Source organism: Sturnira hondurensis, unplaced genomic scaffold (assembly GCF_014824575.4).
Source record: "Sturnira hondurensis isolate 20B ecotype Veracruz unplaced genomic scaffold, ASM1482457v3 Scaffold0001509, whole genome shotgun sequence".
In the NCBI taxonomy this organism is placed as follows: domain Eukaryota; kingdom Metazoa; phylum Chordata; class Mammalia; order Chiroptera; family Phyllostomidae; genus Sturnira; species Sturnira hondurensis.
In genome coordinates, this window is record NW_028074140.1 from 8,814,025 (window position 1) to 8,840,183 (window position 26,159).

The window sequence follows — 26,159 nt, forward strand, 5'->3', positions numbered from 1 at the left end:
GTGTCAGGATTTTTTTCCCTAAATAGTTAAGGCTGATGTTCCTGAATAATGGTCCATCTCCTGTGTGGTCCACATTTGGTTTGTCCACTGCTCTGTCGGTGGACACCTGTATTGCTTCCACTTTTGGCTCTGCCAAGTCATGCTGCTATGAACACGGTGCATGAAAGCCTGTCCCAGTCTTTGCTTTCGATTCTTTTTGGGTATATTCCCAGGAGTGAAATTGCTAGATCATATGGTGATTTCATTTTTAATTGTTTGAGGAGCCACCACACTGTTTTGCTAGTTAGTGCTCCTCTACATTACACATCCCTGTCCAAATCACCGTGTGGCTTGTCCCCGGACTGGAGCCTGACCAACACATGCAAGACCCAACGGGTGCACCCATTCCATTAGTGAGCGACTGTGGAGAAAAATGAAGTGAAAACATTATTTTTCTCTCTTAAATTTGTATTATCTTTTCACGTGGTCACAAAGGTATTAGTAGATAATTAGTTATGAAGTTGGACCTAAGCATTTAATGAATGAAACTGTTGGGTATTTCTTTTGTCCTTGCAATGACTTGAAAAAAATGACAGGCATGAGTGAAGAACATTTGGGAACCTTTGCTCCAGTCTGCATATTTCCAGCTACTTCAGGACCGGGCTGCTTGGATGGTTCCTTAGCCTCATCCTGTCTAGGACTATCCTTATCCCTGAAGGCCCAGACAGACACCTACACACATTCCTTTAAGTGAGACCATGGGTTGAAAGTTCAAGTGCCCACCAAGGCTAGAAATGTAATAATCCATACCTACCACAGCTACTGGCCATCCTAGTCCCTATACCCACATAGGCAGCAGAGATGACCAGGCTGTGGGTGATGCACCGAGGATGCCAGCTGAAGCACCAGCCTGTCTCTCCCAAAGCAGGCAACGGTGATACGAGGGAGTGTGAAGGACGCTTCTGGTGGAAAAACCAAGGATGTGCACCTGTGCACGTGGATGTGAACAATTTGAAAAGTGAGTAATGCTCAGAAATTTTAATAATTGCTTTCATTAATTGGGAATGGCTTGAAACAAACCTTATGATGAATCATAACCCCTTGTGCAGCCACACTGTGAGTGCAGCTGCTGCTGGTCGACTCTTCTGTCCCTCTCAAAGCTTTCTCAGGTCCCAGCTCCCCTATGGAGGCCTGTAGTGAGCTTATCCTTCCACAGTGAACATCTACTCTACTACAAGTTGATCAGTTTGATGCTAGTTGTCTTCTGAGGCAGTTTGTAAGCTATTTAAAACACAAGATTATACCTTGTGGGTCTTTTCCCCATGTTTTTAGAGAGTAGAACACATGCTAGTCAGTTTGAAGGCAACACATAACTAAATAACTCATTTAATTATTTCATAATATTGAATTATGACAAAATAAGGATAAACTTAGTCTTCCCTGACCCAAAAAGCACATTACAAGGATCTGCATATATAAATATCTGTTATCTTCAAAGAAAGAAAACAGGAAAAGAAATACAGCAGTGCATCTGGGAAGCTGATGCTGGTCATCTGCACCAATCCATAAATCTACCAGGTTTACCAAAACACTCCATCAGGAAAAAGAGCCAAGAAGAAAACAGTTCTGACAGCTGCAACCCTTCTGTTTTACAACGTGCACAGAATGGACGCCCTTCCTTTAACATCTTCGTCAGCAGAGGGCCGAGCAAATGCAAACACCCCAGTAGGAGCCACTTAAGTCCAGGCTTCAGCTAATGGACTGTACTCATCTCCATCACAGCCACCTCTCAAACCCACCACAGTTGTCCTCGGCACCATTAATAAGATAAGGGGAACAAAATTAGTTTTTGGAATTTCCAGGGCCAGCAAGGTACCAGTAGCAGCTGCCCACTGTAAGCAGCTTCACCATCCTCAGAGTGGGAGCTTTGTTTCCTTTATGTCAAGGGCCAACATCCAGTCCTGGGCCACATGAGTATACGTACCTACTAATAAATCCCAGATGGGAATTCCAAACACATCTTTACTCAGTCACGAACTTCTGTCAGGCGATAAACATTCTTTCAAGCAAGCCTCTTAGGAGCAAGCTTCCCCTCAGAGGCTACTGCGTTTAAAATATGCTGTTTTAAAGCCACTTTGGGATCCATCATTGTACAATATATAATTAATTTTGTCATATGTTTTCTTAATGGATGAAATTAAGCTGTGAATGTAAAAAAGGCAACACTTGGTTGTCCCCCAAATCCTGTTATCTGGACTGGAAGAAGGCAAAAGTACTCTAGTGGGACATAGCCCCAAATTCTGGACCAGCAACCAGTGAGAACCAAACAATTTACGTGTCTGAATTAAGCTCTCTTAAGACTGCCAGTGAGAATAAGTATAACTTATCAAGCGCCTATGACGTGCCAGGTATTATGCAAGGCACACTGCAGACCTTCTCTCTGCTTTTACTACATCTCAGTGAGGCAGTACATTCTACCTCTGGAGGTGCTGTCACACACGTGGCCAGAGATCCTCATACCAAGCCCATAAGGAAGGCCTTTTGGGTACCATTGGCTCTATTTGCTTCTGGGGAGGATCCAGATCCTCAGAGAAATTAAGTGATGGGCCCAAGGTCACTTAGATCAGACTGAACATGAACTAAGATTAGTTCATATACAGTGGGTCCTTTGACCTCATCCCATTGCTATTCTTATCTATATTATGTTGTCTCTGATTTAGCAGAGCACAAATAATTGTATTTCAAGGCAACTATGCCATTTGCTCCAAGAGGAATAGAGAGCAGTAAGAGAGATCAGATAGCACAGCAGGTACAAAGGCTCTGAGCCTAGCTGATGTGGAGAAAAAGGAAGCTGGACACTAATTTTAAAAAGGGAGGTCCAGAGAAGGAACAGCTGTGGCAAGAGGGAAGGCAAAGAGGCCCACTTCACACATGTGAGTCTGAGGTCAGAGCAGAACAACCAGTGCGGGTGTATGCTGAGCCTCTTCTATCAGACCAGTCGCCCACAGAACCCGAGCTCTTTAAGAAGGTGCTGCTGCTTCTAAAAAACTCACAGTTTTTCAGGAAAATATTTCTAAAATACCATGTAAAATATCTCCTCTCCACTAAACAAAGGCAATGGAACATACTTTTTTTTTTGGACAAACTATTGCTAATCACACTATTCTGTAATACAGATATGAACCTACTTTTTGCTCACTAAACCCTGCCTAATAATGTTGTACTTTTTCATTGTCATTATGGTCCATCAACAATTTCTACCCAATTTCAAGAGGCAAGAAGATGCCTGAGATCAAGATATCATATTTTTCTTAAATGCTCTAGAAAGCCTGTCTCACTACATAGATCTACAGAACAGATGCAACACCCTTAATAGAGTAGAATCATGTTTTCAGAGGTGACAGTAGGGACATTAGGTTCTAAAATCATTAAAGTGAAATTGCATATAGTTAAATTACCTTGGAAATTCTTCACACAGCCCAGAAAGCCCAGTACCGTCTGTATAGTTTATATCTACACAACACTTAACCTGTTCCTCCCTTAGTCTCTGTTCCTCTGCAGTTGCCAATCAGATATATTCAAGTTCTTCCTCTATAATAGTGATAGAATCATCACCACCCATTTGCTTGGCCTCCTGAACAATGTGTTTGCCACTCTGTTGGTACTCAGATCCCTTAGAACTCACCCTCTCTCTTGGTTTCATCACACATACCATCACTGTTTAATATAAACCATGCCACGAGTCACTCCCTAGTCATGAAATGGCTAAATGTGAATGGCCAGCATTTCCTGACAGCTGTCTTCTTCCTCAGGTCCGGATGCCATTTCTTACTGACAGTATTTAACAACCCTTCTACACCTTCTAATTGGAGGTCCAAGGGACCTAGGAAGAACCGAAGGTTGATGGAGGGAAACGGGTTCACTGTCTGCTCCACGGGAAGCTGTAGATGTGACTGCTCAGATGGCATCTTCATTTATGTACTTCTTCATCCTACAAATACTCATTGAGCATCTGCCATGCACAGGTACAAGACACACAGTATAGATGAAACCCCCGTGGTACCTGTCCTCAGAGTCTATAGTACAGTGAGAAAGAAGGCAGGACACTGATTGAAATACAGTGTGAATGGTAAGTGCGACAGCAGAAAAGTATAGAGTGCTATGAAGGCTCATAAGACAGTACCTGAATCAAACCTGGGGGAGGGAGTCATCAAGGAGAGCTTCCTGAAAAAAGCGATGTCTAAGCTAAGACTTGAGGGTCAGGAATTAGCCAAGGAAGAGGACGTGAGGAAGGAAAGAAGGAAGAATGGTTCTAGATAGAGCTGGTAGCATGTGTAATAGTCCACAGGTACATGAATAACTGGTCAGAAAGAAAGGCTACAGTAAAGGCCAATAAGTATGATGATCAGGTGGCCACTGGAAAGCTTTGAGAAAGACAATTTAGTAGTGCGACTGACTGGTGACGGAAGCCAAATTGCAAGGGGTTGCAGAATAAGCTGGTGTTAAGGATGGAGAGAAAGGACTGGCGGACTATTTGTTTATGAAGTCTCATTGAGAGAACAAGTTGAGAGCACTCTGAAGACAACGCACTACGAAAAGAACACAGTTTCAGCACAGCTTCCACTCACTTTGCTGAAGGAATATTTAAATTCCCAGAGTTCTTCCGCTGGCCAACACCAGGCACGGGGAAGCTGGGTGCCATCAACCTCTTACAAAACACATTTGCAAGAACTGGTGTGGGCTCTGATATGAGTTTGAATAATGTAAATTAAAAAGAATGAAGTCAAGCCCCGGTCCACGCTCAGTGGCTGCTGCTGGTCCAGCAGGTCTTACCTGCATCAGGGAAACAGGAGGTGTTATCTGTGAGGTGCCTGGGAGGCTCCCGAGTCTCCAATCATCCTCCTGGCATGACATACTCTCATTAGAGAGGTGGTACTTTGGGCTAAACTTTGCCCTATTTTCTGTTCTACCATCAGGTTCTTCTAAAAATACAAGGGTCCCTGGGTGACTGACATCTGAGAATACATGAATTCACTGGTGTTCACTCATGGTGCATCCCAGGTGGAAGTGTAGGGAGGGCGGAAGGTTGGGGAAAACAGTGAACATAAGCTTGTGCCACTCCCGATTCCACCTGGGTCATTAACCCCACCCCTGTTAATACCAAGAAGAGGCAATAAGGAGTGTATATACTCAGCAGACAACTTGCAGGGCAGAAGTATAAGTTTCAAATGCTTGGAGTTCCTTATCTTCAGTGATGCCATTTTTTTAAATGATGCGACGTACTCAGAACTACTTTGATTGAGATTTCCATCTCTGCTTCTCTAAACTGACTCGGCCTCCAATGGCCACGAACCAAAGGAATGATTTTTATGAGGACATTATTTCATTTGAAGTATGTCCAATTTGTGGGTAAAAATTATGGTTTTTACCATGTATTCCAACACGAGTCAGTCTTGTAATCGAAAGTAAAAGCTAAAATCTGATATAAAAACAAAATTACAAAAGGCTCACATCCATAAAATCTGGCATCTCTCAAGTTAAACTAACATACCAGTGACGGCTGAAGTTAGTTGGTTTGTGCAGCCCAAGAATCACAAATTGGTAACCTTGGGTCGAAATCCAGCTCTCAGAGCTATCTTGGCCAGGTAAGTTTGGTGTTTCACCTTAACTGTAATGCCTTCAGATGGGACCTGTTCTCTGCAAGTTGGTCACAGGCCTCTCAAGTTCCAATTGATCATACAGAGCACTGTTTACACATTCATATTTCTCGCCTGGTTCTTGCAGACATTTGAGTTTGGGACAACTGGTTTACATAAACTGATATTAAAAACAAACAAATAACTTTTCTCCTACTAAGATAGAGCTCCAGTGTGAGATGTTTCAGAGTGGAATATAAAGTGGATTATTGAGCAATAGGACCAATGTAAAATGATAAACCACCACAGTGTGCAGTACCAGCGGTGATCATTATTAACAAGAGGCACCAACAGCACCAGTGTGGCTCATCGGTCACAGGATAAGCCATGTGACCGTGGCTTTGAAACAGCTTTTTCACAGAAGTATCTGCCACAGTCACCTTCTAATCTCGCCTCATGTACACTGATCTCACAAGATCCCTGACATCTGGATGTCGCAGAACATAAGCCTGGAAGCCAGCATCCAATCCAAGCTGGGCTTGGCAAAGGAAACAACTCTATTATTCAGTAAGCTGTGGTTGTACTACAGCATCTGTAGTGGCCAAATAGCAACACTCAGAGCAATTCATACCTGGCACTCAGCCAATCCAGCCGCTTGGTTGCTATTTAAGACATCTGCAGCATGCAATACAAACACTGTGCCACCACCCGTCTGCCTCTATGTCCTGGCCCAGGGGATTTAATTCCCTACCTCAGCTCCATCTCAGTTCTTCATAACACTTCCTATCACACCCCGCACAGAACCCAATCAGTAAGCTAGTGCTCAAAGACAGCTGTTGAAGTCCTCTCATCCAATCTCCTCATCCCTCAACTTGTTCACGAATGAGAAACTAGGCCCAGCAAGTTAAGAGCTCAAAGTTTTGTCACACAAATGTCTTAACAGTGATGAGAACCTAGATGTCCAAGACCTCCACTATGGAGGTATCCTCTCGGCGACCAGCTGCCCTGAGACGCAGCATGCGTCTAGGCACCACATCCTTTTGTAGCCTAGCCCAGCATTTCTGATCTTGATTTCCGGCACATGGACAGTCTAGTTCACTCCAGGTCATGGTTAGGGTTCCAGTCAAAGCCCACTAATGATAAAGGGCTCTTATGTGCACATATTATCCTCAGAGACATGGCAAGGAATATTGACTGGCTTGAGACAAGGCTGTGGATTTTGCAATCCTGTACCCAGTCATGAACTTCACCTACAAAGATGAACTTGGTCTCTTCTACTCCAACTTATTCATGACCAAGGGGTGGTTCCCTTTGCATGACCATGTTTCTCACTGTCCAAGAACTCTCTGAATGTGCCCGGTCCCTTCCCCTGCCTTAGACATTCTCCTAAAAGTCCCATCTGAAGTAAATGAAATAAAACCCCATAGACTGCCCTTATTTTGTTTATTTGTGTACAACTCCAAAGTCTTTACATTATCCTAAACCTGGTAATATCAATTAAAAAAATAAACTAATCAAATATGGCCATTAAACTCACACCTATAAAAGATGAGGGCATCCTTTACAGGGTCATATAGTCTTATTACACTGTTTTAAAAGAAAAGTTATATTGGACTTCAGTGTTTTGTGGGGATTTATAATTACCACAGGTTGAAGGTTGCGTCTAATTAATTCTCCCTAGTTCTTATTCTCATTGTTCAGTGCTATCCAGACCAGGTCTGAGGTGCCTTGGGGACACTTGACGGTCCTCTGAGAATTTCCACTTCTCATCTGCAGTGCTGTGGTTCCTGCAGTCCATGTCCTTGGCCTCCTGGATAGCATCCATGTCACTGTCTGGGTGGGGGGTAGTAATCTAATATGCAGGGCTCCACTCACAGTATTATATCATAGCCAGTCACCAAATGAGAAGCCACAGAGCAAAAAAGCCCAGTGAAAGGAAGCCTGTGCGGCAGACATCGCGGCTCACTTGACATCACTTCCACCCCCTTCCTTAGCAAGGTGCTGTGTGAGAGGGAACTACCCCGCCCCAGCTCTCAGGTTCAGCCTTGACCACTTTAACTCAGTTATAGTAACCCCACCCCCCTCACCATGTCGTGACTGGTTCAGGCAATCCAAGCCCAAGCCAGTCAACACAGCACATTCCATAGCCAATAAACTGGCTTAAGGTTGGGCACGTGGCCCTATCTGAGTTAGTGAGACACCAGAAATCTGCTGAGGGCTTCTAGAAAGGGTTACTCCCCCCTGTGATAGAGCCAGCAGAAGCCAGTTCTTGCTCTCACTCGGGACAGTGTGTTGGAGACATGAAGTTAGAATTACTGCAGACATTGAACCACGGTGTGAGATGCTAGCTGAGGATGAACTTCAAGCACAGAAGGCAGATTGGAAAGACAATGCATTTTTGACATCACTGAACTGCTAAATCAAAACTCACTCTAGTTATGTAAGCTAATAAAACATTCTCTTGTGTATGAGCCAGTCTACACTGGATTTCTCTTTCTTGCATAATAAAAGTCATAACTGATACAATATCCTATGCAGCCAACTAGGACTTCTAATGCAGCTTTACCACATGACCAGCCCATTCTCTTCCATTTCCTCGAGCTTGCTGACTAACAAAGGCCAGAGCACAGTCTGGGAGCCTTTCTCCTACATGGCCAAGTTTTGCCTGTCAATGGCAGCAGTAACTGGAAGCACAGCCCAGGTGGGGATGCTGAGAAAGCTCCATGCACAGACAGGGCCCCAGGTTCCTGGCCTTCCTCCTCCACTCCCAGCATGGTGCTGCCCTACCACCCCTGATGGGGCTTCCTGATGGACCCTGTGTGGGGACATCCTTGCCACAAAGGAGTGGCCACCTTCCTGACAGGGGGCAGAAAGGGCCAGACTTGTAAGGTAGGAAAAGGTGTGTAAAAACTCTAGGCCCTAATGTGGAGCCACAGGCCAGGAGCCAGAGTAGACTTGCCCTGGGCTTTGTCCCAGGAGCCAAGGGTGTGGTAAGGCGCTGAGGGGCCCATTTGGTGAATAGTAGAAACTTATTAGGTAGCTAGCAGAGACAGGGCACTGTCTTGGGGGATGGAGGATGGGAGCTGGGGGTGGACAGCACGTGTCCATTAGGGTCAGGCTAGCTTTTTGCCTTGGGATATGCTCAAAGTCCACTCGGGGCTACTTTTACAAAGGCACACAGCATGTAGCTCATTGCATATTTCTGTTTCTCTCTCTCCCAAATCAATAAACATATCCTCAGGAGAGTACTGAAAAAAATATGAATGCAGGGAGGCTTTATGAGATTGTAGATTCTAGGGTTTATAAGATTATAATTCTTGGGAAACCAAAATGATTCATCTCCATGCAAAAATGAAGGAAGGCAACATTTGGCAGAGGGCTCCTCTGAGATAAGAGCTCTGATCCTGTCCTGTGTTTGCTGTGGGCCCTCTATAGGTGGGTAGCACACTCTGGGGGAACAACCAAAAGGAACCAGGCTGAAACCACTGCTGGGGAGCCCACAGCCCTCGGCTTTCTCTAGAACCACTGCACTTGGAAATCTGGGCCTGCACGTGGTTGCGCGTCCCATCCACGCACGCAGGGTGGTGGGCAGAATGCTGGGTCAGAGGCGGGTTCTCATCCCAGCTCTGGTACTGTGATGCTGAATAACCACGGACACCTGACTTGATTGCTGTGTCCTACATTTAATTTATAAAATGGGTATATTAAACTAGACCAAATGGCTTCTCATCTCTCACCCAGTAAAAGTCAAATTCATTATAACTGCCCACAAGGCGCTCCCTGTTCTGGTTCCTCACCATCTGTCTGGCTCCTCTCCCTAACTGTTATCAGTCCCTTGGCCTTTTCTGGGATACCACGCCCCTTCCCACCTCAGGGCCTCTGCATCTGTTTGCCTTCTTCCCAGAATGTTCTTCCCCAGAGTAGTCACAGGTCTGGCTTCTTCATATCTTCCATGTGAGTCTAATATCACATTCTGAGTGAGGACGCACAGTTGCAAATCCTCCCTGCCTACCCAAACTCACAACAATCCTCATTCCCGGTTTCAACTTAAAAAAAATTTTTCCCTCCTTATCACTTAACAGTATCCCATGTACTCTGTCTATACCAATCAATCAATCTATCCCTATGTGTACAGTGGTACCTCAGAACTCATCATTAATTCATTCCTATGAGTGGCAAGCAAGTGACGATTGAGAAAACACTTCCTCTTGTGGAGAGGGGTCATGACTCGTACAAGTTCTAGCACGTGCAGTGAGTGGCAAGCAAACGCCCAGTGCTGATACATTCTTTCTCATCAAAATGCGACAAGCACCAGGTCTGACGAGCTCGGAAGCTGACGAGTACAGAGTACCACTGTATATTGCTTTTCATATTTATTTATTTTTAAATCCAGAATGGATCAAAAAGAACAATCAAGGATGTAGGTGCCAGACAAAGGCCTGAGGTGGCTGGAAAAGTGAGCCAAAGGAAAAGGCTTATCACTGTGTTTTAACAGCTGTACCTACCACAAATACTTCGCTTCGTTTTCCACTCATCTAGTTTCCCCTGCTCTATGTCTGGATGTTTTGCTTATTTGTTTTTCTTATTATCTGGAAGGTTGACTCTCCAAGGGCAGGAACTTCTACCTGCTTTGTTCACTGGTGTTTCCCTGGTACCAGGAAGAGGCCAGGAATTCAGTAAGTTTTGGTGAGTGGATGCGTGCATGGGTGGGTGGAAGGGACGGCGAGCACAGCTCTTTACAGTTTCTCCTGGCTGTGAGGTCTGCAGGCTGTGACATCTATGGTCACGGGCCCTCCTCCACCACTGTCCCAGTATGGACTCCACAACCACATGAAACAACAAGCCAGCCCAGAGCCAGATGTGATATGCTTCCACTCTGCTGCAGAACTTCCTGCGCGCTCCATGCCCTGTGCCGAAGGGCCACGGACACCCTGCACTCTCAGCAATGCCACGGCCTCCAAAGGTTGTCTATAGGAAACTCCTAATGTTTGATAAATACATTTCTACGGGGAATTCTTTATATTTGATAAACATATTATTCTATAATATATATTTAAATATATATTATATTCACCCCTACTTTTCCCCTAAGAAAAAATTAATGTCATTTTGGAGAACACAGTCACATCTGTTTCCTTTGTCTAATTCTTCATCTAAGCTTCCCTACCACCAAGATACCGCACTATTAATTCAGCCTGAAGTGAGAAGAGGTGGGTGAGGCTCCCACATGCATTTGGGCCAGTTACACTAGATGGCAACAGGGTCAGGGTGCTGCTATCCAAGGGTGACATTTACCAGCAACACAGAAAAGAGGAGCTCCCACACCCCCCCACCCTCCTTCTACGTGTGTCCCCTTGCCTCTTCACCTTTAGCCTGGCTCTTTTCAACCAGTAATTTATAATGGGCTTTAAATGGTTCATGCCTACTCAGAGTGTGTTTGCCTTAATCACTCCAGCCTTGGAAAAGTTATATATGCTCTTCTTTCTGCCAAAGTATGTTACTTACCCTCCCTTTGGAACTCTACCCAAAACTCACTTCTTCCACGAAACCTTCCCAACCAAACCTGGCTCTGACCCCAACTTTCTATATGCCATGAAATATAGTCACAGATGTATAACCACTTTTATATACCGGAGAGAATGTGCCTATATACATACACACGAAGAGAGCTGACAGAGAATCACGCGCACAGCTCTGGGCATCTGGTAGGCAAATGTACATTGGACATAAACGATGTGCCGCGGACCACATCCCATGCAGCAGAAGCAGTCGTGGCTCTAGGAAATCGCATTAGCCGTCAAGCTGCCAATTAATGAGCCAAGAAACTACCTATATTAACACCCACCTATGTCTTCCAATTTTTTAGTTCCTCCCTAGCATTCAAGTTGGGCTCCAGAAAGTTTTCTGAGCAGAAAAATTCGAAATAAATCTCAACAAAAATGATATATAAACTTGAAAAAAATTGTGTACATATAAATAAAAATTTAAGGACTCCAAAATTCTCTCTTCATTTCAATGCTCAAAAACTTTTCCAATTTACCTTAAAAATAAAATTAAGTCTACTTGTAGAAGCATTAAATAGGCTGAAAATAAGGAAGGTGTATTTTAAAAGTACAAAATTGCTTATTGGCTGTTAGAGGGAGTGGTAGCAGGGATGTTCTGACAGACACCTACACACTGGGGGGACAGAAATAAACATGGTGCGTTGGCAGGCTGTCCCCTGGTGTCGCTGCCACTACCAGACCACTGGGAGCCAGAGATGTCTTAGAGTCGATAAACTTCATGGAAATCGTAAAAACAAGAAAATTTAAGTGAAGAAGCTAACCAATCTTTTCGGAGCCCCATTTCTGAAACACTTCAAACCTTCATTTGTCTACAAATGAAACTGTCTACATGCAAATTTAGATGCTGTTTTTTCAACCACAGTAGTCAAACCTCCCTTAGCTCAACACCAGTTCTCCACACCCAGACTCACAGTGAAAGAAAAGCCGTGATTTGTTGAACTCAACCACTTTAGAGCCTCGACCAGAAGTCATTCCCTCGTAGACAGCAACACCAGGTTACTTAGCCATCTGAACCTTCCGCCGGGTTCCAAGGTGGACCTTACACCCAGGTTAGTCTGAGGGCAGCTTTAACTCACCTAGTTTCAGCATTTTCTCCCTGTGTCGATCAGGACAGCGTCAGAGTCTTGGCAGGTCACACAGATGGGAGGAGAATGCACGGCCACCCTCGCTGGTAGGTTCTCTATGGCATCTGGCATCTGTGTCACCTTCAGGAAGAGTCAGTCCTTCTTGAGAATAATTCAAAAGAATCTATACTGTCCTTTTGAAAAATCTGCCAGGAGCTTTCCAAATAAATGCACAGAGACACTTGTCAACAACAGTCACTTTGAAAGTTGTCTTGCTTGTTATACTGGGAGCTGGGTTTCGTCACCTGCAGTGGAATGCACTAGGCAGCCTTTAATTTTGAACCCAGAGAGGTCTCCACATCCCAGTGGGGATGGACTGGTTGCTGCCTGCACTTGCTACCTGTAAACTATGGCTACACAGAAACACGGGGATCCTCTGTGAGAGGCGAACAGGAGATATGTTCAAAATCAAGCAGAAACAGGAAGTCTAATGTTTCGACACGCTAGAAAAGAGGAGCGCATACTTTAAAAAAGGGAGCAGCACCAATCATAGGTGTTTGGAAAAAAGAAAATGAAAAAACACCTCATTCCTACCCGGCCAGTATAAACATGAACATCTATTCATAGTTAAGTACTGCTTGGAGGTGTTCTCGTTCTCTGGAAAACTAGAGAAAGAGTTTGGGCAACGTTACTACTTAAAATCATTGGTTTTTTGCTTTTGAAGAGAATATAAGGTTTTTATTAAAAACATGCACATGACTATATCCAGATACACACAGTATGTGCATAGGAATACACAGATGTGTGCATATACACTAATGGTCCTTCAGAAGCTTATTTATTTACTGGTGCTTCGACAGCCAGCACCACCCACAAGTCTTCCCCCTCTCACCACCCCGCTGAGACTCCGCCAGTCCTACCTGGCGCACTTCAAGGGCACCACCTCCACGCAGCCTCTTTCTGCGGATCCCCAGGGGATCAGTGGTGCTTTCTTGGTAACACTTTCTGGGTGTTACCTAATCACAGGGGTCCTTGTATTATTTTTGGTGACTTATCTATCTATCTTCTACTACCTGCTAAGTTTCCTGACTTTATTTTTATGCTCTTGAAGCAATAATGCTTTGTCTTGAGTCTAACAGGTACTCAGCAAAAAAAAGAGAGAAAAAAAGATAGCAAGTGAAACGCAATCGTCAAGTGCTCTGGGGTCTAGCAGGCCTGGCTGACCAGCCAGTGGTGCCACTTCCTGGTTTTGTGGGCTTGTAAGTTACTTTACATCTCCCGGCAATTTTATTCTCTATAAATGGGAATAACCCCATCTACCTCAGAGAATTGCTATCAGGATGCAAAGAGAACGACGTGAAGCAAATACAGAGAGCACTCAAATGGCAACGAACCTTGCTGTTGACCTGCATTAACACGTACCACTAACTGTTTCGGAGAGGAGGCTGAAAGAGATACTGAATCAACACCAACTTCCAAGCATATTATACATTTCTTGTTTCCCTTAGCCTACATTATCATGTGACTAAGTTTAGAATCCAACCCTTTGCATTTCTTTGTGTTATCTTCCCAGATTCCAACTGGCCCCTTAAGGCTATGTATTTCGTCAGGGACTAAGGGTCAAAGAAGATTCCAAGATAATACTCCTCCTGGAAGTGTGGGTTTCTTTTTGTTTTTTAAATTTTATTATTTTTGATTTTTGAGAGAGGGGAAGGGAGGAAGAAGGAGAGGGAGGAAAACACTGATGTGAGAAACATCAGTTGGTTGCCTTTCATATGTGCCCTGACTGGGGACCAAACCTGAAACCCTGGCATGTGTCCTGACCTGGAATCCGACCGATGACCTTTTGGTTTGCGGGGGGACACTTATTCAGCTGAGCCATATGGGCTGGGGCTGGAAGAGCAGGTTTCTAAATCACAAGCACTTCCCAGATCCTGACTCAGTGACAATTTTGAGGGCAAATTACAAAGTGTAAAAAGCAGAAATGCTACATGTAAACAGAGGGACCGGCCTCTCCCATTTCCTTAAAATGGGGCCCACCTGGGAGCTGCATGGCTAGGCACCTTCAGAAATCACTCTGTCCACTACAGACAGAAGAAGGAGCAGCACAGTGAAGCTGCGGGAGGTGGAGGCTGGAGGAAGTCTTGTGGCATCACATAAAAACAAGGCCAACACGGTGGCAGTGCCCTCACACTTGCTCCAGGCATAGTCAGGGAGGCACCAGCACGCTCCTGACACCAGGCAAGGGCACAGAAGCCTGCAAGCACTATAGCCCTGTGTATCAGCTGGGCACCGCCACACTCAGCAGTGCCAATTCCTGATTTTGCAGAGGGCTCTCCAACAATGGGAGAGTCAAAAGCAACACATCTGGATGAGCAACAAATCAGGCAGGGGACCCATTTCCTTAAAGACGTCCTGCTCAGGTTTTACATGCTTAGGTTTACTCAAAGTTTGCTGTTGAAAGCAATCCCAGCAGTTGTTATTACATATTCTGGTCATCCTACTTCATTTGGGAAGAAAGAAGAATCATAGTGAGGGCCTATAAAGATCAGGAAGGTCCGTGGAGCAGTCAAAACTCACAGAACACCCTTCTGTAAAAAAATATCTACCTCTCTTTGATTGCCTTTGTGGATGTGAATACAGCTCTTCTATGCTTCCCAGGGGCTTGCAAACTGGGACCCCCTCAGTAGCTGGAAGGATCACCAGTTGTGATGGTGGCACAAGGCAGCGGCATCACCCTGTGCTCTGAGGCAGGGGGAGGAGAGGAGGCAGCAGGGATTCCAGCCCTAGAAACCCGGCCTGGTGGCCAGATCCAGCTTTGTTAAGGCAGCTTGCGCTCAGGGATACACGTGGCCCTCCATCTTTTTCTGAAAGGGTGCCCCAGGGAGCACAATTTAGCACCCCCTGTGATGGAGGCACTCAGCTTCACTAGAGAAGTCTGGGGCCATCTTATCTGGTATTTCCTTTCCACCTATCTGCAACCACACCACAGTGGCTCTTAGAAAACCAGATCCTCCTCTTCCGGAGCATGCTATCTCCACATTATCTAGGCATCTCAGAGCAAGGCGCTATCACCTAAATCATTTCACTGTCTCCGCACCCGATGAAAGTGGGTTGTAATCCCAATTTCCAAAGACACTGACAGAGCAAAAGAGGTTAAGTAGCTTATTCAACACGGTTCTGCAAGATGAGGCCCGGCTGGGAAGAGAAACCAGAAGACCTAGGCCCTGCCCTCCCAGAATAATCTCTGGAGCACGCACTTTCTCTCTGGCCTACTTTCATCCACTGCTTATTGCATACCCCAAGAAAAACATTTTCTTTACAGCCGCCCACATCCTTATCGGCAACACATTCAACAAAATCAGCACAGGAATAATAAAATGTGCCTGCGTGAAAAAGGTACCTTCGTTTGTTTATTGCATCTGATTCTATAGCCTCAGAGACAGAACTGGAAACATCTACAGAACACCTTGACCTCTGCGCTTTGGCATTCCCAAGATACTCTGTAGTCCCTAGTGCAACACTTGGTGGCTGCCAAGAGCAGTGGTATTTTCTTTCTGCTCAACCCCACTCCCCACCATTCCCCATCCATTCTCTCTGCACCCTCCTCGTCTGCATTGTTCTCAGCCACCTTAACTCTTTTAAGGACCTCCCTAAAACCATGGTCCAACCAGAGCCTTCTCCTGATTCAGCTTCTCTCTGTCTCTCTCCTCCTCTTCAGGGAATAAGCGCTCACTGGTGAAGTGGGAAAGAAGACAGGCTGAGGGGAAATTATTCCAGGGGACTGCCTGAGATTGGCGAGGTGCTCCAAAGCCTTTTACAGACATCACAGAGAGGGAGGATGGTCAGACTTACCCTCTCTCGCCCAAGGAGGACTCACACTGGCAGAAAAGTGCATGGGTCACACCTAGACAAGGGTGGTGAATTCCCACTGGCTGAGCACTGGCTGGAACCCAGGCAGCATGTGTGGTGCTTTCCCTACGTTTGCTCTGTTCTCACTAAAACCCTAGGAGGTGGGTTCTATTGCCCTCTGGTTACCTGTGAGCAAACTGGGCTCCATCAATGTAATACACCTGTTCAGCGCAATGCCAGGATATGAACGTAGGTATGTCTCTAAATCTGTGGGCTTTTTTCTCTTCATATCATGAACATGTCCTTGGTTTAGCAGACAGAAAGCACAAATGTGGAGCCATCTGGAAAATAAAAAGGACACCTGGCAACTTCCCCTTTAAGGCCCGGCAGAGCAGTCAGTTAAACAGTGTGAACAGAGCTGCTGGGGGCCAGCACTGGCGTCAAGGGCAGGTCTGGGGTGCAGGCTTCTCAAGTCTGCCATCATTGCAGCTGTCACTCATGGCCGCCCCCCACAGGCTGCACAGAAAGGAAGTGTGGGAAGGCAGTCCTTTCCACCATATAGTACGTGTTTCTGTGTTTTAGGTATAAATTTTACAAAGTATGACACAACAAACAAACCAATAAAGGCAGTCTCTTTTCTCTCTTAGAATCACCTAACTTCAGCCCTGGCAAGACCTCTGATATCATCTAACCTCATTTCACCGCGAGGAGAACCAGGCAGTCCAGCGAGGCTGAACGCCTGCCCCGATCACTGGGCAGGCTGCTTCAACGCCCAGCTGCAGCGAGAGCCAGGGGCTGAGGACTTCAAAGCAGGCTTTTACGTCTGTCTTCGCGGAGGCGGGCTCAAATCTCTCTTCACAGGTACACCGCCCATGAAAACACTAAATCGGCATTTACAAAGCAAAGAAACACCGAGCGTCCGCTGCAGTCAGTGTGCGGGCGCTCGAATGTGGTTTATTTTCTCCAGACCTGAGTATAAACAGGGTCTTGACATTTTATAGCATTCTTCCATCGCAAACCTTCATGTGAAGTTGAACGTGATCCCGCGTAATAAAATATTAAACTAATTAAAGTCTCAATTGGCCAAGAAAAACTCTCCAATTCAGAGTAAATGTCTCTATAAATTTCTAGAATTTCCAGTTAATACGCAACATATGATATTTCCCCAGCTGAATTCCTCACACTCCCTCCACTGCCAAATCTGATCCTTTTTCTGTCTCTCCTCTCTGGACTCCATCACCACCCCGTCACCCTGTCATCGCTGGCTCTTCTCTTGGTCTGGAAGGTCACCCATCCGCCAAGTACCGCCGGCTCCTTATCTGTGCTCTCCTATCCCCATTCCCATTTATATTCTGTCAAACCCTTGGCTTTAACGGTAGCGGAAGGTGGCTTCTTGAAAAGACAGCTTTCCAGGGAGGGCCCCCAAAGCAGTTCTACTCTCTGTTCCCTCTTTAGAGGGCACAGACTTTGCCATTTTGTCATTTTACCCATGTGGTTATTTTCAAACTTGAATTTGAAAACGCAACGTCCAGGAACTTTTACATTTCAAGAGCGAGAAAAAATTACACTGTGTCTTGAGTAAAGTTTCTCTTTGCCCCCGCCTGCCCCTGCCCCAGGAAGAACACATGGCAGTCCTGACCGTGTGTAGAATGTGCCACCCACCCGCCTTCTTCGCCCTGCCCGTCGGCACCCAGCACCCCCTGCTCCCGTACCCACCAGTCAGCACCTGTCCTCTGTCCCATCCTCCTCGGCCCAACAATGGAACAAATTCACATCAGGACAAACTGACATCAAACAATCTCCTTCTACATGCGAAGGGGAGCAGGCACTGCCAGCAAACCACCTCTTGTCCCCCGGAGAAGCATCAGAGCCCTGCATACCCCCACCCCCACCGCCCACTGAGCAGCGCTACTCTTACAGGCGAGCAGGGGCCAGGGAGCCCAGAGTCCCCTGTCTTGGGGCCCTTCCAGACAAAGGAGGGCATGTGGGCTGGTTTAATCAAGAAAACACTCTTCCTACAGCAAAGGGCAGGCTGATACCAAATTCACACATTTTCTTACCCCAAACAGCCTCTCTTCTGGGGCTTCACATCTCACCTTCCCATCAGTCACTCAGACTTGACACCTCAGTGTCACCATGAACCTCACTCCCTCACCCTATCCCAGCACCCCGCCTCCCCCCACAGCCACCAAGTTCTCATATTTGCCCACCTCCTCGATGGATGCCCCGCCCCCTCGCCCCCTCGTTCCAGGCCCATTCCCGCTCCATCCACCGCCTGTGCTCACTGCTCCTTTCACTTAGTTGCACTCATAGCGCATCTTCCCAAAGCACAGGTCTAGTACCATCACATCGCATATCTGTGCCTAGATTTGAGTTTAGAAAGTACTTTCTGGTCCAGTCCGCGCTTCACCTTATCACTCTGATGAGGAATGTGTGATGCTTTCCAAATACATGGGATTTAAGGTGGTCTCAGTCCTGCCTGCCCACCTCTGGGCTTCTGCTCACTTGCTTTCCTTGGCCTCCCAGGTCCTTCCGAACACCATCAGCTACAAGCCCATTGCCAGCTCGCATGTGGCTTGTCATGACGCCTGTGGCCAGATGCCAGCTCCCACACCTCTGTCTCCCTCTGTCACTTGGAAGCTTTCTTAAAGCACTTAGCATGTTTTACTCCAAGGCACAGCAATGCTATACACACTACCCTGTATGTCTCTCGGTGATGGATGAGTTCCCCCATTCAATAACATCAGCCTGCATGTTTCCGGTACCTACCGCATGGGAGGCACTGCCTTACCTGCTGGGGACACAGTGGAAAAGAAAACACGGTCTCCTGTCCCACAAAACTGACATTCAGGGAGAAAGAAGTGGCAGACAAGTAAACACAGAAATAAATACAGGACATGTCATGAGCGCAGACAGGATGGACAGGAACAGGGGCTTCTGAGGAGGACTGCTCTGACAGAGGTGGCCCTGAGGCCAGAGAAGAGCAGACACTCTGGCCTGAGACAGAGCAAGCTTGACACGCTCCAGGGAAAAGAGCAGAAAAAGGGCGATGCGGCTGCAGTGCTGGAAGCACAGGGAAGAAGGGCACGAGAAGGAGCTGGGAATCGGGCAAAGACCAGAACAGGAGAGGACCATACAGGACACGGTAAGAAGTGTGTATTGTATGGTGGGAAGGTGAACCAGGTACAACGTCTGGAAGGCAAAGTGGCAATCAAGATCAAAACCTCAAAACTCCACAAGTTCTTTGAACCACTTCTAAGAACACATCCAGTGAAACAGACAAGTGCAGACAGCTGCAGTCCGAGGGAGTTGTGTGTTGTTATGCCAACGGTGGAAACATAACAGCCAAACGATCCAAATGGGGGACTGGTCCAGTGAATTACGGCACATCTATCTAGGGGCATGCAAAACAGCCTTTTAAAATGACCTGTGTAGTTAATAACGCAAGAATGCTTCACAAAGGCTACAAAGCAACATATAAAAGCAAGGAAATTATATTAAGCAGAACATAATTTTTATAGAGGAAAAATTACAGGCATACAAATAAAGGCCTGGCATGATATATGCACAATGTTTTGTTTTGTTTTGTTTGTTTTGTTTTCCCTGAGTGGTGAAATTAGGAAATCTATTTATTTATTTATTTATTTATTTCCTTCCTGCCTGCCTTCCTTCTTTCTCTCTTTCTCAAATTGTAGTTGACAAATATACTATCTACACACTTTTGTAACAAGGACAAGGTCCTGAGAGTCTGCGAGTCACAAGAATGTACAGCAGTGTGTACATCCTGTGAGATCATGACAATAAATCGAGGCTGCTGATTCAGAGGTGGCCAGGGCAATCTTCTGACTTTTCAGGGAATCTTCAAAGCCAAACATAAAAACTCCCTAAGAGCGAGGGCAGGAAGTGTGTCACTCCCTTCTTGCCTTTCCCCCTGACTCAGCACTGACTGTGCGGCCCCTCTGATCCCTGTTGGGAAGGTGCTGTAGATGGGCGTCTGGGAGGTGGGGGGCTGGGAAACCTCACCCAGAATCTTGCAGCCCTGGGGCCATGTTTCAATTCTGACCTGGATCTTCTAAAGGAAAAAGCGATTCATTACAACTGAGACCAATAGTTGATTATATTTTTGTCTATTTCTTTTAAATAAGATTTACTGCTCAAGACCCAAACACACTCTTGTGTTCACGCCTTCTTCCTAAACAGGTTTGACAATTTCATGAGCAGTTCAGACAAGTCACAACAGGTCTCAGACACTTGGATCCTGGCTTACACACGGTCATGTTGAAGAAGTTCCCGGCAGAGGCCCATGCCGCCAGCTTGCCTCCCTGCTCTCCACTGGGTCACACTGGTTGTTTGGTTCCAAGTCCCGTCTGGCAGCCTCCTGAGCTCAGAACTCAGAGGCCACTCAGCTAGCACAGATTGAAAGTGATTGCTAGCAGAATCCCACCTACTTCTTTCAGTTTCGTTTTTACTAAGCCCATGGCAACTACAGAGCTGAGAAAAACATACACACAGGACCACACCACAAAACAGAAAGTTTTGACTTTGGAGGCCTTTAGGTTTTTCAGGCAAATTAAATCAGATTTTGAGGGCACTGACCATTACAAGGGCCAGCAGAAGCCAGGGCCACCGCCTTCCCACATTCATTCAACACGTATCTATTGGGCCTTACTGTGCCCGATGGGGGCCCCTAGGTTTAATAAACAAGTGGGCGAGGGGCGAGAGGCAGCACGTGATGCCTTAGGACAGTGTGGTGGGGGTATGACGTGAGGACGACAGAGATTTCCAGGAGACCCAAACAAGTACAGTCAGTTTGAGACTAGGCTGTTAAAAATCTCATAGGCCCTGTTTAAGGTTTAGACTTTATCAAAACTCCAATAAGACACCTTATTGGAGGTGATGGGGATGACAATTAGGTAGATATCTTACAAAGACCAACAGCAGCACAGAAAGCCGGGGGGTGGGACTAAGGGGCATGTGACACATGAACTGTCTTTAATGTAATCTAGGTAAGACATGGTGGTGGTGTCTTGGTCATAGCTAGTGGCAGAAAACCATGACAAGTGTATACAGAGTCCCTAGCCATTTCATGGGAGAACTGATAATATTGGCAACTGACTGGGTACAACGCTGAGGTAGAGAAAGATACTTTCCAGATGCCTTCTGGGTGGCCAACTGGGTCACTTACTGAGGAAATAACTGGGAGAGAAGTTAACTTCAGCTGACTGCATATTGAATTTGAGTTGCCTGTGAGCTATCCAAGTACTGCCGAACACTTTACAGATGGACATATAGGTCTAGAATTTTGACAAGAGGTCAGACTTGAACTATAAGTTTGGAACTCATTGCCATGTGAGAATGTGAAGCCCTGGGAATGGATAGGATCACCAAATGGGAGAGAAAAGCAGAGAACCCAGAGTCCTAAGAAAAAGCAACCTTTCCTTAGTGAGGACATGTTTTTATGATTTGAAGAGAGAAAGGAAGGGAAAGAGGGGGGAGGGAGAAGGAGAGAGGGAGGGGAAGAGAGGGAGGGGGTGGAGGAGGTAGGGGGAGAGAGAGAAAGAGAGAGACATCAATGCAAAAGAGAAACATTGGTTGGTTGCCTCCTGTATGCACCCAGACTGGGGATTGCTACACGCAGCCTTTCGGCGTACGGGATGATACTCCAACCAACCAAGCCACCTGGCCAAGACAAAAATACCGACATTTAATGGAGGGACAAAAAGAGGATGGTGACTGAAAGGGTGCAGAGAAAAAGACGAAGAAAACCCAGAGACTGGACTGTTAAGGAAACTCTGTGTGTCGAAAACGCAAGCAGTATGGACTAAACAGTCAGGAGAGAACTGGAAGGTGTCCATCCCGCAGTCACTAAAAGGCCGGATGCTGCTCCACTTCTTCCCATTCCTCTGTATTTCTGGAGTCATCCGTGATCAGGCGGGGTCAAACGGCAGGCAGGACAGTAAGGGACTAGGCTCTGAGAGAAGCTTAGAAGTAGACCCTGGCTAGGGCAGCACGATCTGCTGAGGGGCTGGAAAGGGGACCGAGGGCCATAGAAGTGACAAAACATATGGTTCTGGGGTCAGGCCTCAAGTGGCACTCTGTTATTATTGGTATCTGTGATGTGCGGCATTGTTAACAGTGCAGGGGACAGAGCAGTGATGGGGTTCTGGCAAAACAGCCAGACGACGGGATAATAAATGGAGACATGCTATGTGAGGTGTAAGGGGATAAACTGGAAGAACAGGGAGCATTTTGGAGGGGCCTTCTCCTGGGGTGACCTCTGAGCAGAAAGCTGAAAAGAGGGAGAGTGCCAAGGGACCTGCCGGGGGAAGGGCCTTCCAGGCAGAGGGAGGGGTGGGTGCAAAGGCTCAAGGGCAGAAGGCAGCTTGGCAAGTTTCAGGCACAGCAGGGCAGTCCTTGTGGTCCAGCAGGAGTCAGAAAGCAGGAGGGGTAAGAGATGGAGTCGGAGAGTAGGGCCAGGGCCACGTCAAGGGGCTCCTTTTGCTCGTGGTAAGAAAGGCAGACTTTACTAGTCACCATGGGAGGGGACAGGAGAGTTTGAAGCAAGGGAACGACATGGTCTGCTGGGTTTTGTGAGAGCACTCTGACAACATGAGCAGAAGGGGCGAGGGAGACAGGCAAGAACACCAAAGATGTCAGGTCGTTGAGAAGAGAAATGGTGGTCATAGAAGAGGAGAGGTGTGAGACAGCAGTATTTGGAAGGACAGTGGAGAAGACCTGCTGTTGGATGAGCTGTGGAGTGCCAAGGGAACGGAGACACAAGATGCCATCTGGGCTTTTCAGCTGAGAACTGTATACATAAATGTGTAGATTGGGAAAAGCTGAGAAATGCAGACCCAGGGGAAGAGCAGGTTGGGAGGGTGAGGTAGAAATTGAAATGCCTATTCCTACAGGAAAGTAAAATAAACAACACCATAGTCAGGTCTGGAGTGTGGAAAAGATGTGTTACATACTTTAATGCTGGAGTCACGTGTTAGCATTTGGTATTTATTCCATGAGCTTAGGTGAAATCACCGGATCATCAACCCTGGCTGCACATTAGTTAGTATCCTCGTGTAAGAAAAACCAAACTGATGCCCACGAATCTTCAGAGACTCTGAATTAATTGAACTCAAATTAAGAGTGGGGAGAAGAAGGCCTGACTGGGCCCTGGGCCACCCCAGTAGAAGAGTCCAGCAGAAGTCATCACAGATGGCATGTGGGGAAAAGTGGGTGTGACACCCTTGAGGCCACACCAAGAAAGTGTCTTAAGAAGAGAAGGATGAAGCGTGCAGAATGCTGCTGAACCTGAGTAAGAGGCGGAGAGGGAAGCCCATGCATCTGTTAGAATGGAGGTCTCTGGTGACTTTAACAGAGACAGTTTAGGGGAGTGGACGGATGAGGAAGGGCCGTGAGCAGGGCAGGACGCAAGCAGAGACAGCTCCTTAGAGAGTCCACCAGAGGGAGAGGAGAGCAGTAGGCCTAGAGCTGGACGGCCTCTTTGGAGGGATGAATCTGGTTTTTCATTTGCTTTTTAAGGCAGGTAATAACAGGGCATGTTTGATGTTGAGGAGGATGCCCCTGCATGGAGAAAGACACGGGGGTTGTAACAGAGGGCATGCCATTGCGGGGGGACTTGCAGAGACTGAAGACAGCAAGCCCTCAGGGAGCCCAGAGTAACGCATCTGGATTTCCCTTTGAATGCCAGGTGTCTCCACTTTTCAGGGGATGGAATATGTCCTAAAAATCACAAAATGGCTAGGCAGGAATGGAACTTAGTCCAATGTCAAGTTCAATGTCCAATGTCCATCTAATCTAGCATTGTCAACCTTTTTTACCTTGTGGCACATGTAAACTAATTACTAAAATTCTGCTGCACACCAAAAATATATTTTTTTGCTAATCGGATTAAATAATAGGTATAATTTTGATTCATCCACACCAGACAGCTATTGTGTTGGCTGCTGTCATTTTTACCACTGGTTGAAAATCACTGACCTAATCCAGTGTCTCCTTCCAGGCCGCTGCAGGAATCCCAGGTCCAGTCCCATTTGTGGTCCTCCTGACGACCTGCTTTGGAAGGGAATCCCCATACCTCTTCACTCTCTCCACCCACTTTGATCTCATTGGACAATCCTCGGACTGAGCCAGAGTCTGTTTTCCTGTATCTCAAACCACTGGCTCCGGTTCTGTGCCTTCAGGATACAGACAACATAGCTAGTCCCTCTTCTGTGTCTTTCAAACATTTGGAAACCATTAACTCTTGCTCCATCCTGTTAGTCCAGAACTCTCGAATCAGCTCATGTGCATATAAATAGGTCCCGATTCTAGGAAATATCCAGGCAGGGGCTACCAACTCCCCTAGCTGTTCTTTGGCGTGATGAAAGTATAGACAAACATTTTGGAAAAAAAGTCACACCAATACCAAATAAACCACAATAACCCTGGCTCCCAAGAAACCAGAATGGTTCCAGGTTAGCTCTACTTCAAAGTTCAGGCTTGATCCATTCAATCCTTAAGCACTGATTTAATTCTCTTGCTCCTCATCCCGTGCTGCAGCCCCAGCCCCAGCCCCAGCAGAGACAGTCCTCCCCACCACACCACACACACACACACACACACACACACACACACGTGCACTCTCAGACTCAGGAGAACATCTGACCATGTACTGAGCACATCCTGTAATGGTTCTCATGACAACCGAATTTTTAGGAAAGAGTTTCTACACCTAAACTTGAATGAATTTTCTGCAAACTTCATACAACAAAACTCCAAACTTGGAAGAAAAGCCTGAATGTTTACATACCCAAAGAAAATTATTTTTAAGTGTAATTATAAGTTAAAAGCACAGCTACAAAAACCAGGCTTAGATAAAAATTAAAGTATCCTTTGGATTATGGAATCATTGTTAAAACTCCATAAAGAAACAGGATATGTTATTCCAACACAGAAGTTTGGAGTATTCATGCCAAATTTTACATAAGCTGCTATTCGTCTAGTCTTAATTTAAAACATTCCAACCACTGGGTGTAAAAGGTACCCAGAATGCAAGAGTGTTGGCTTAGTGCCTCAAACCCCACAAGCAATTTTTAAAGCTAATATAGCTATTAAGGCAAAATACACACAGTAGGCCCTGAAATTTACACTGAATAAATAAACTCCATTACACCAGAGGCAAAGGACTCACGCAATAACAAAAAAATAAAAATAAAAAAAGGAAGGAGACAACTGAAAAAACTATTACAGGCATAACCCCAGACACATGTACATGAATTTAATTTTAGTACAAAAGATTGATGTGGAGCATTAGATATACCACTTGAAATCTCTTTAAAATCCCTTTAAAGAAACATTTTTTTTTTAATTTTTAAATTTATTTTTAAAGGGGAAGGGAAGGAGAGAGGGAGAGAGAAATGTCAATGTATATGGTTGCTTCTCATGGGTCCCCTGCTGGGAGCTGGCCTGCAACCCAGGCATGTGCCCTGACTGAGAAATGAACCGCGATTGTGTGGTTCGCAGGCCCATGCTCAATCCACTGAGCTACACCAGCCAGGGCTTAAAGAAACAATTTTTTAAAAACTGGCAATCAGCCAGCTGTATAAGATCAGTGAATTTGGAGAACTTCAAAAGTTGTAACTACTCATTTTCATCAGATTTTTGGAAACAAACAGTTTTGAGTGTATTTAATATGTTACATTATAGTTATATTTAATACTACAATTCAACACCTCAATTAAACACTTTAAAGCTGACAGTGCACACAGAAAAAAGACAACTTACAGCAAAGATCGTTTAAGTGTGCCATGCTGGAGGGAGATAAAGTGCATAACACTAATCATATAAATAATAAATTATGGGTTACAGTTAACCTGCTATAAAAGTATTTCTGATGGTCTGGAAATGAAAGAAAACTGCACAGCGCCAAAATAAAAAAATGCCCTTCCTAGCCTGCTCATCATTAACTGACCAGAAGAGAAAGAACTCTCCAAAGCAGATAAAATCGTATAACTTGTCAAATCCGAGCCCATGTCAAATCACTTTCAAATGGTTCTCCCTAATTTTAT

General features: G+C 45.8%; 1 protein-coding gene across 2 annotated transcripts in view; it reads right to left on the bottom strand.

Moving 5' to 3' along the window:
- TNFAIP8 (TNF alpha induced protein 8) overlaps positions 1 to 26,159 on the bottom strand; it is a 117,077-nt gene that overhangs the window by 50,017 nt on the left and 40,901 nt on the right. Inside the window, exon 1 of one of the 2 annotated variants that reach the window (XM_037029023.1) lies at positions 12,256 to 12,639. The exons of the other annotated variant lie outside the window; for it this stretch is intronic. Within the exon in view, the coding sequence (XP_036884918.1) occupies positions 12,256 to 12,268 (13 nt within the window). The 5' untranslated portion in view covers positions 12,269 to 12,639. Of the gene's footprint in view, positions 1 to 12,255; positions 12,640 to 26,159 lie in introns of those variants that run through there. 2 annotated transcript variants of the gene reach the window in all.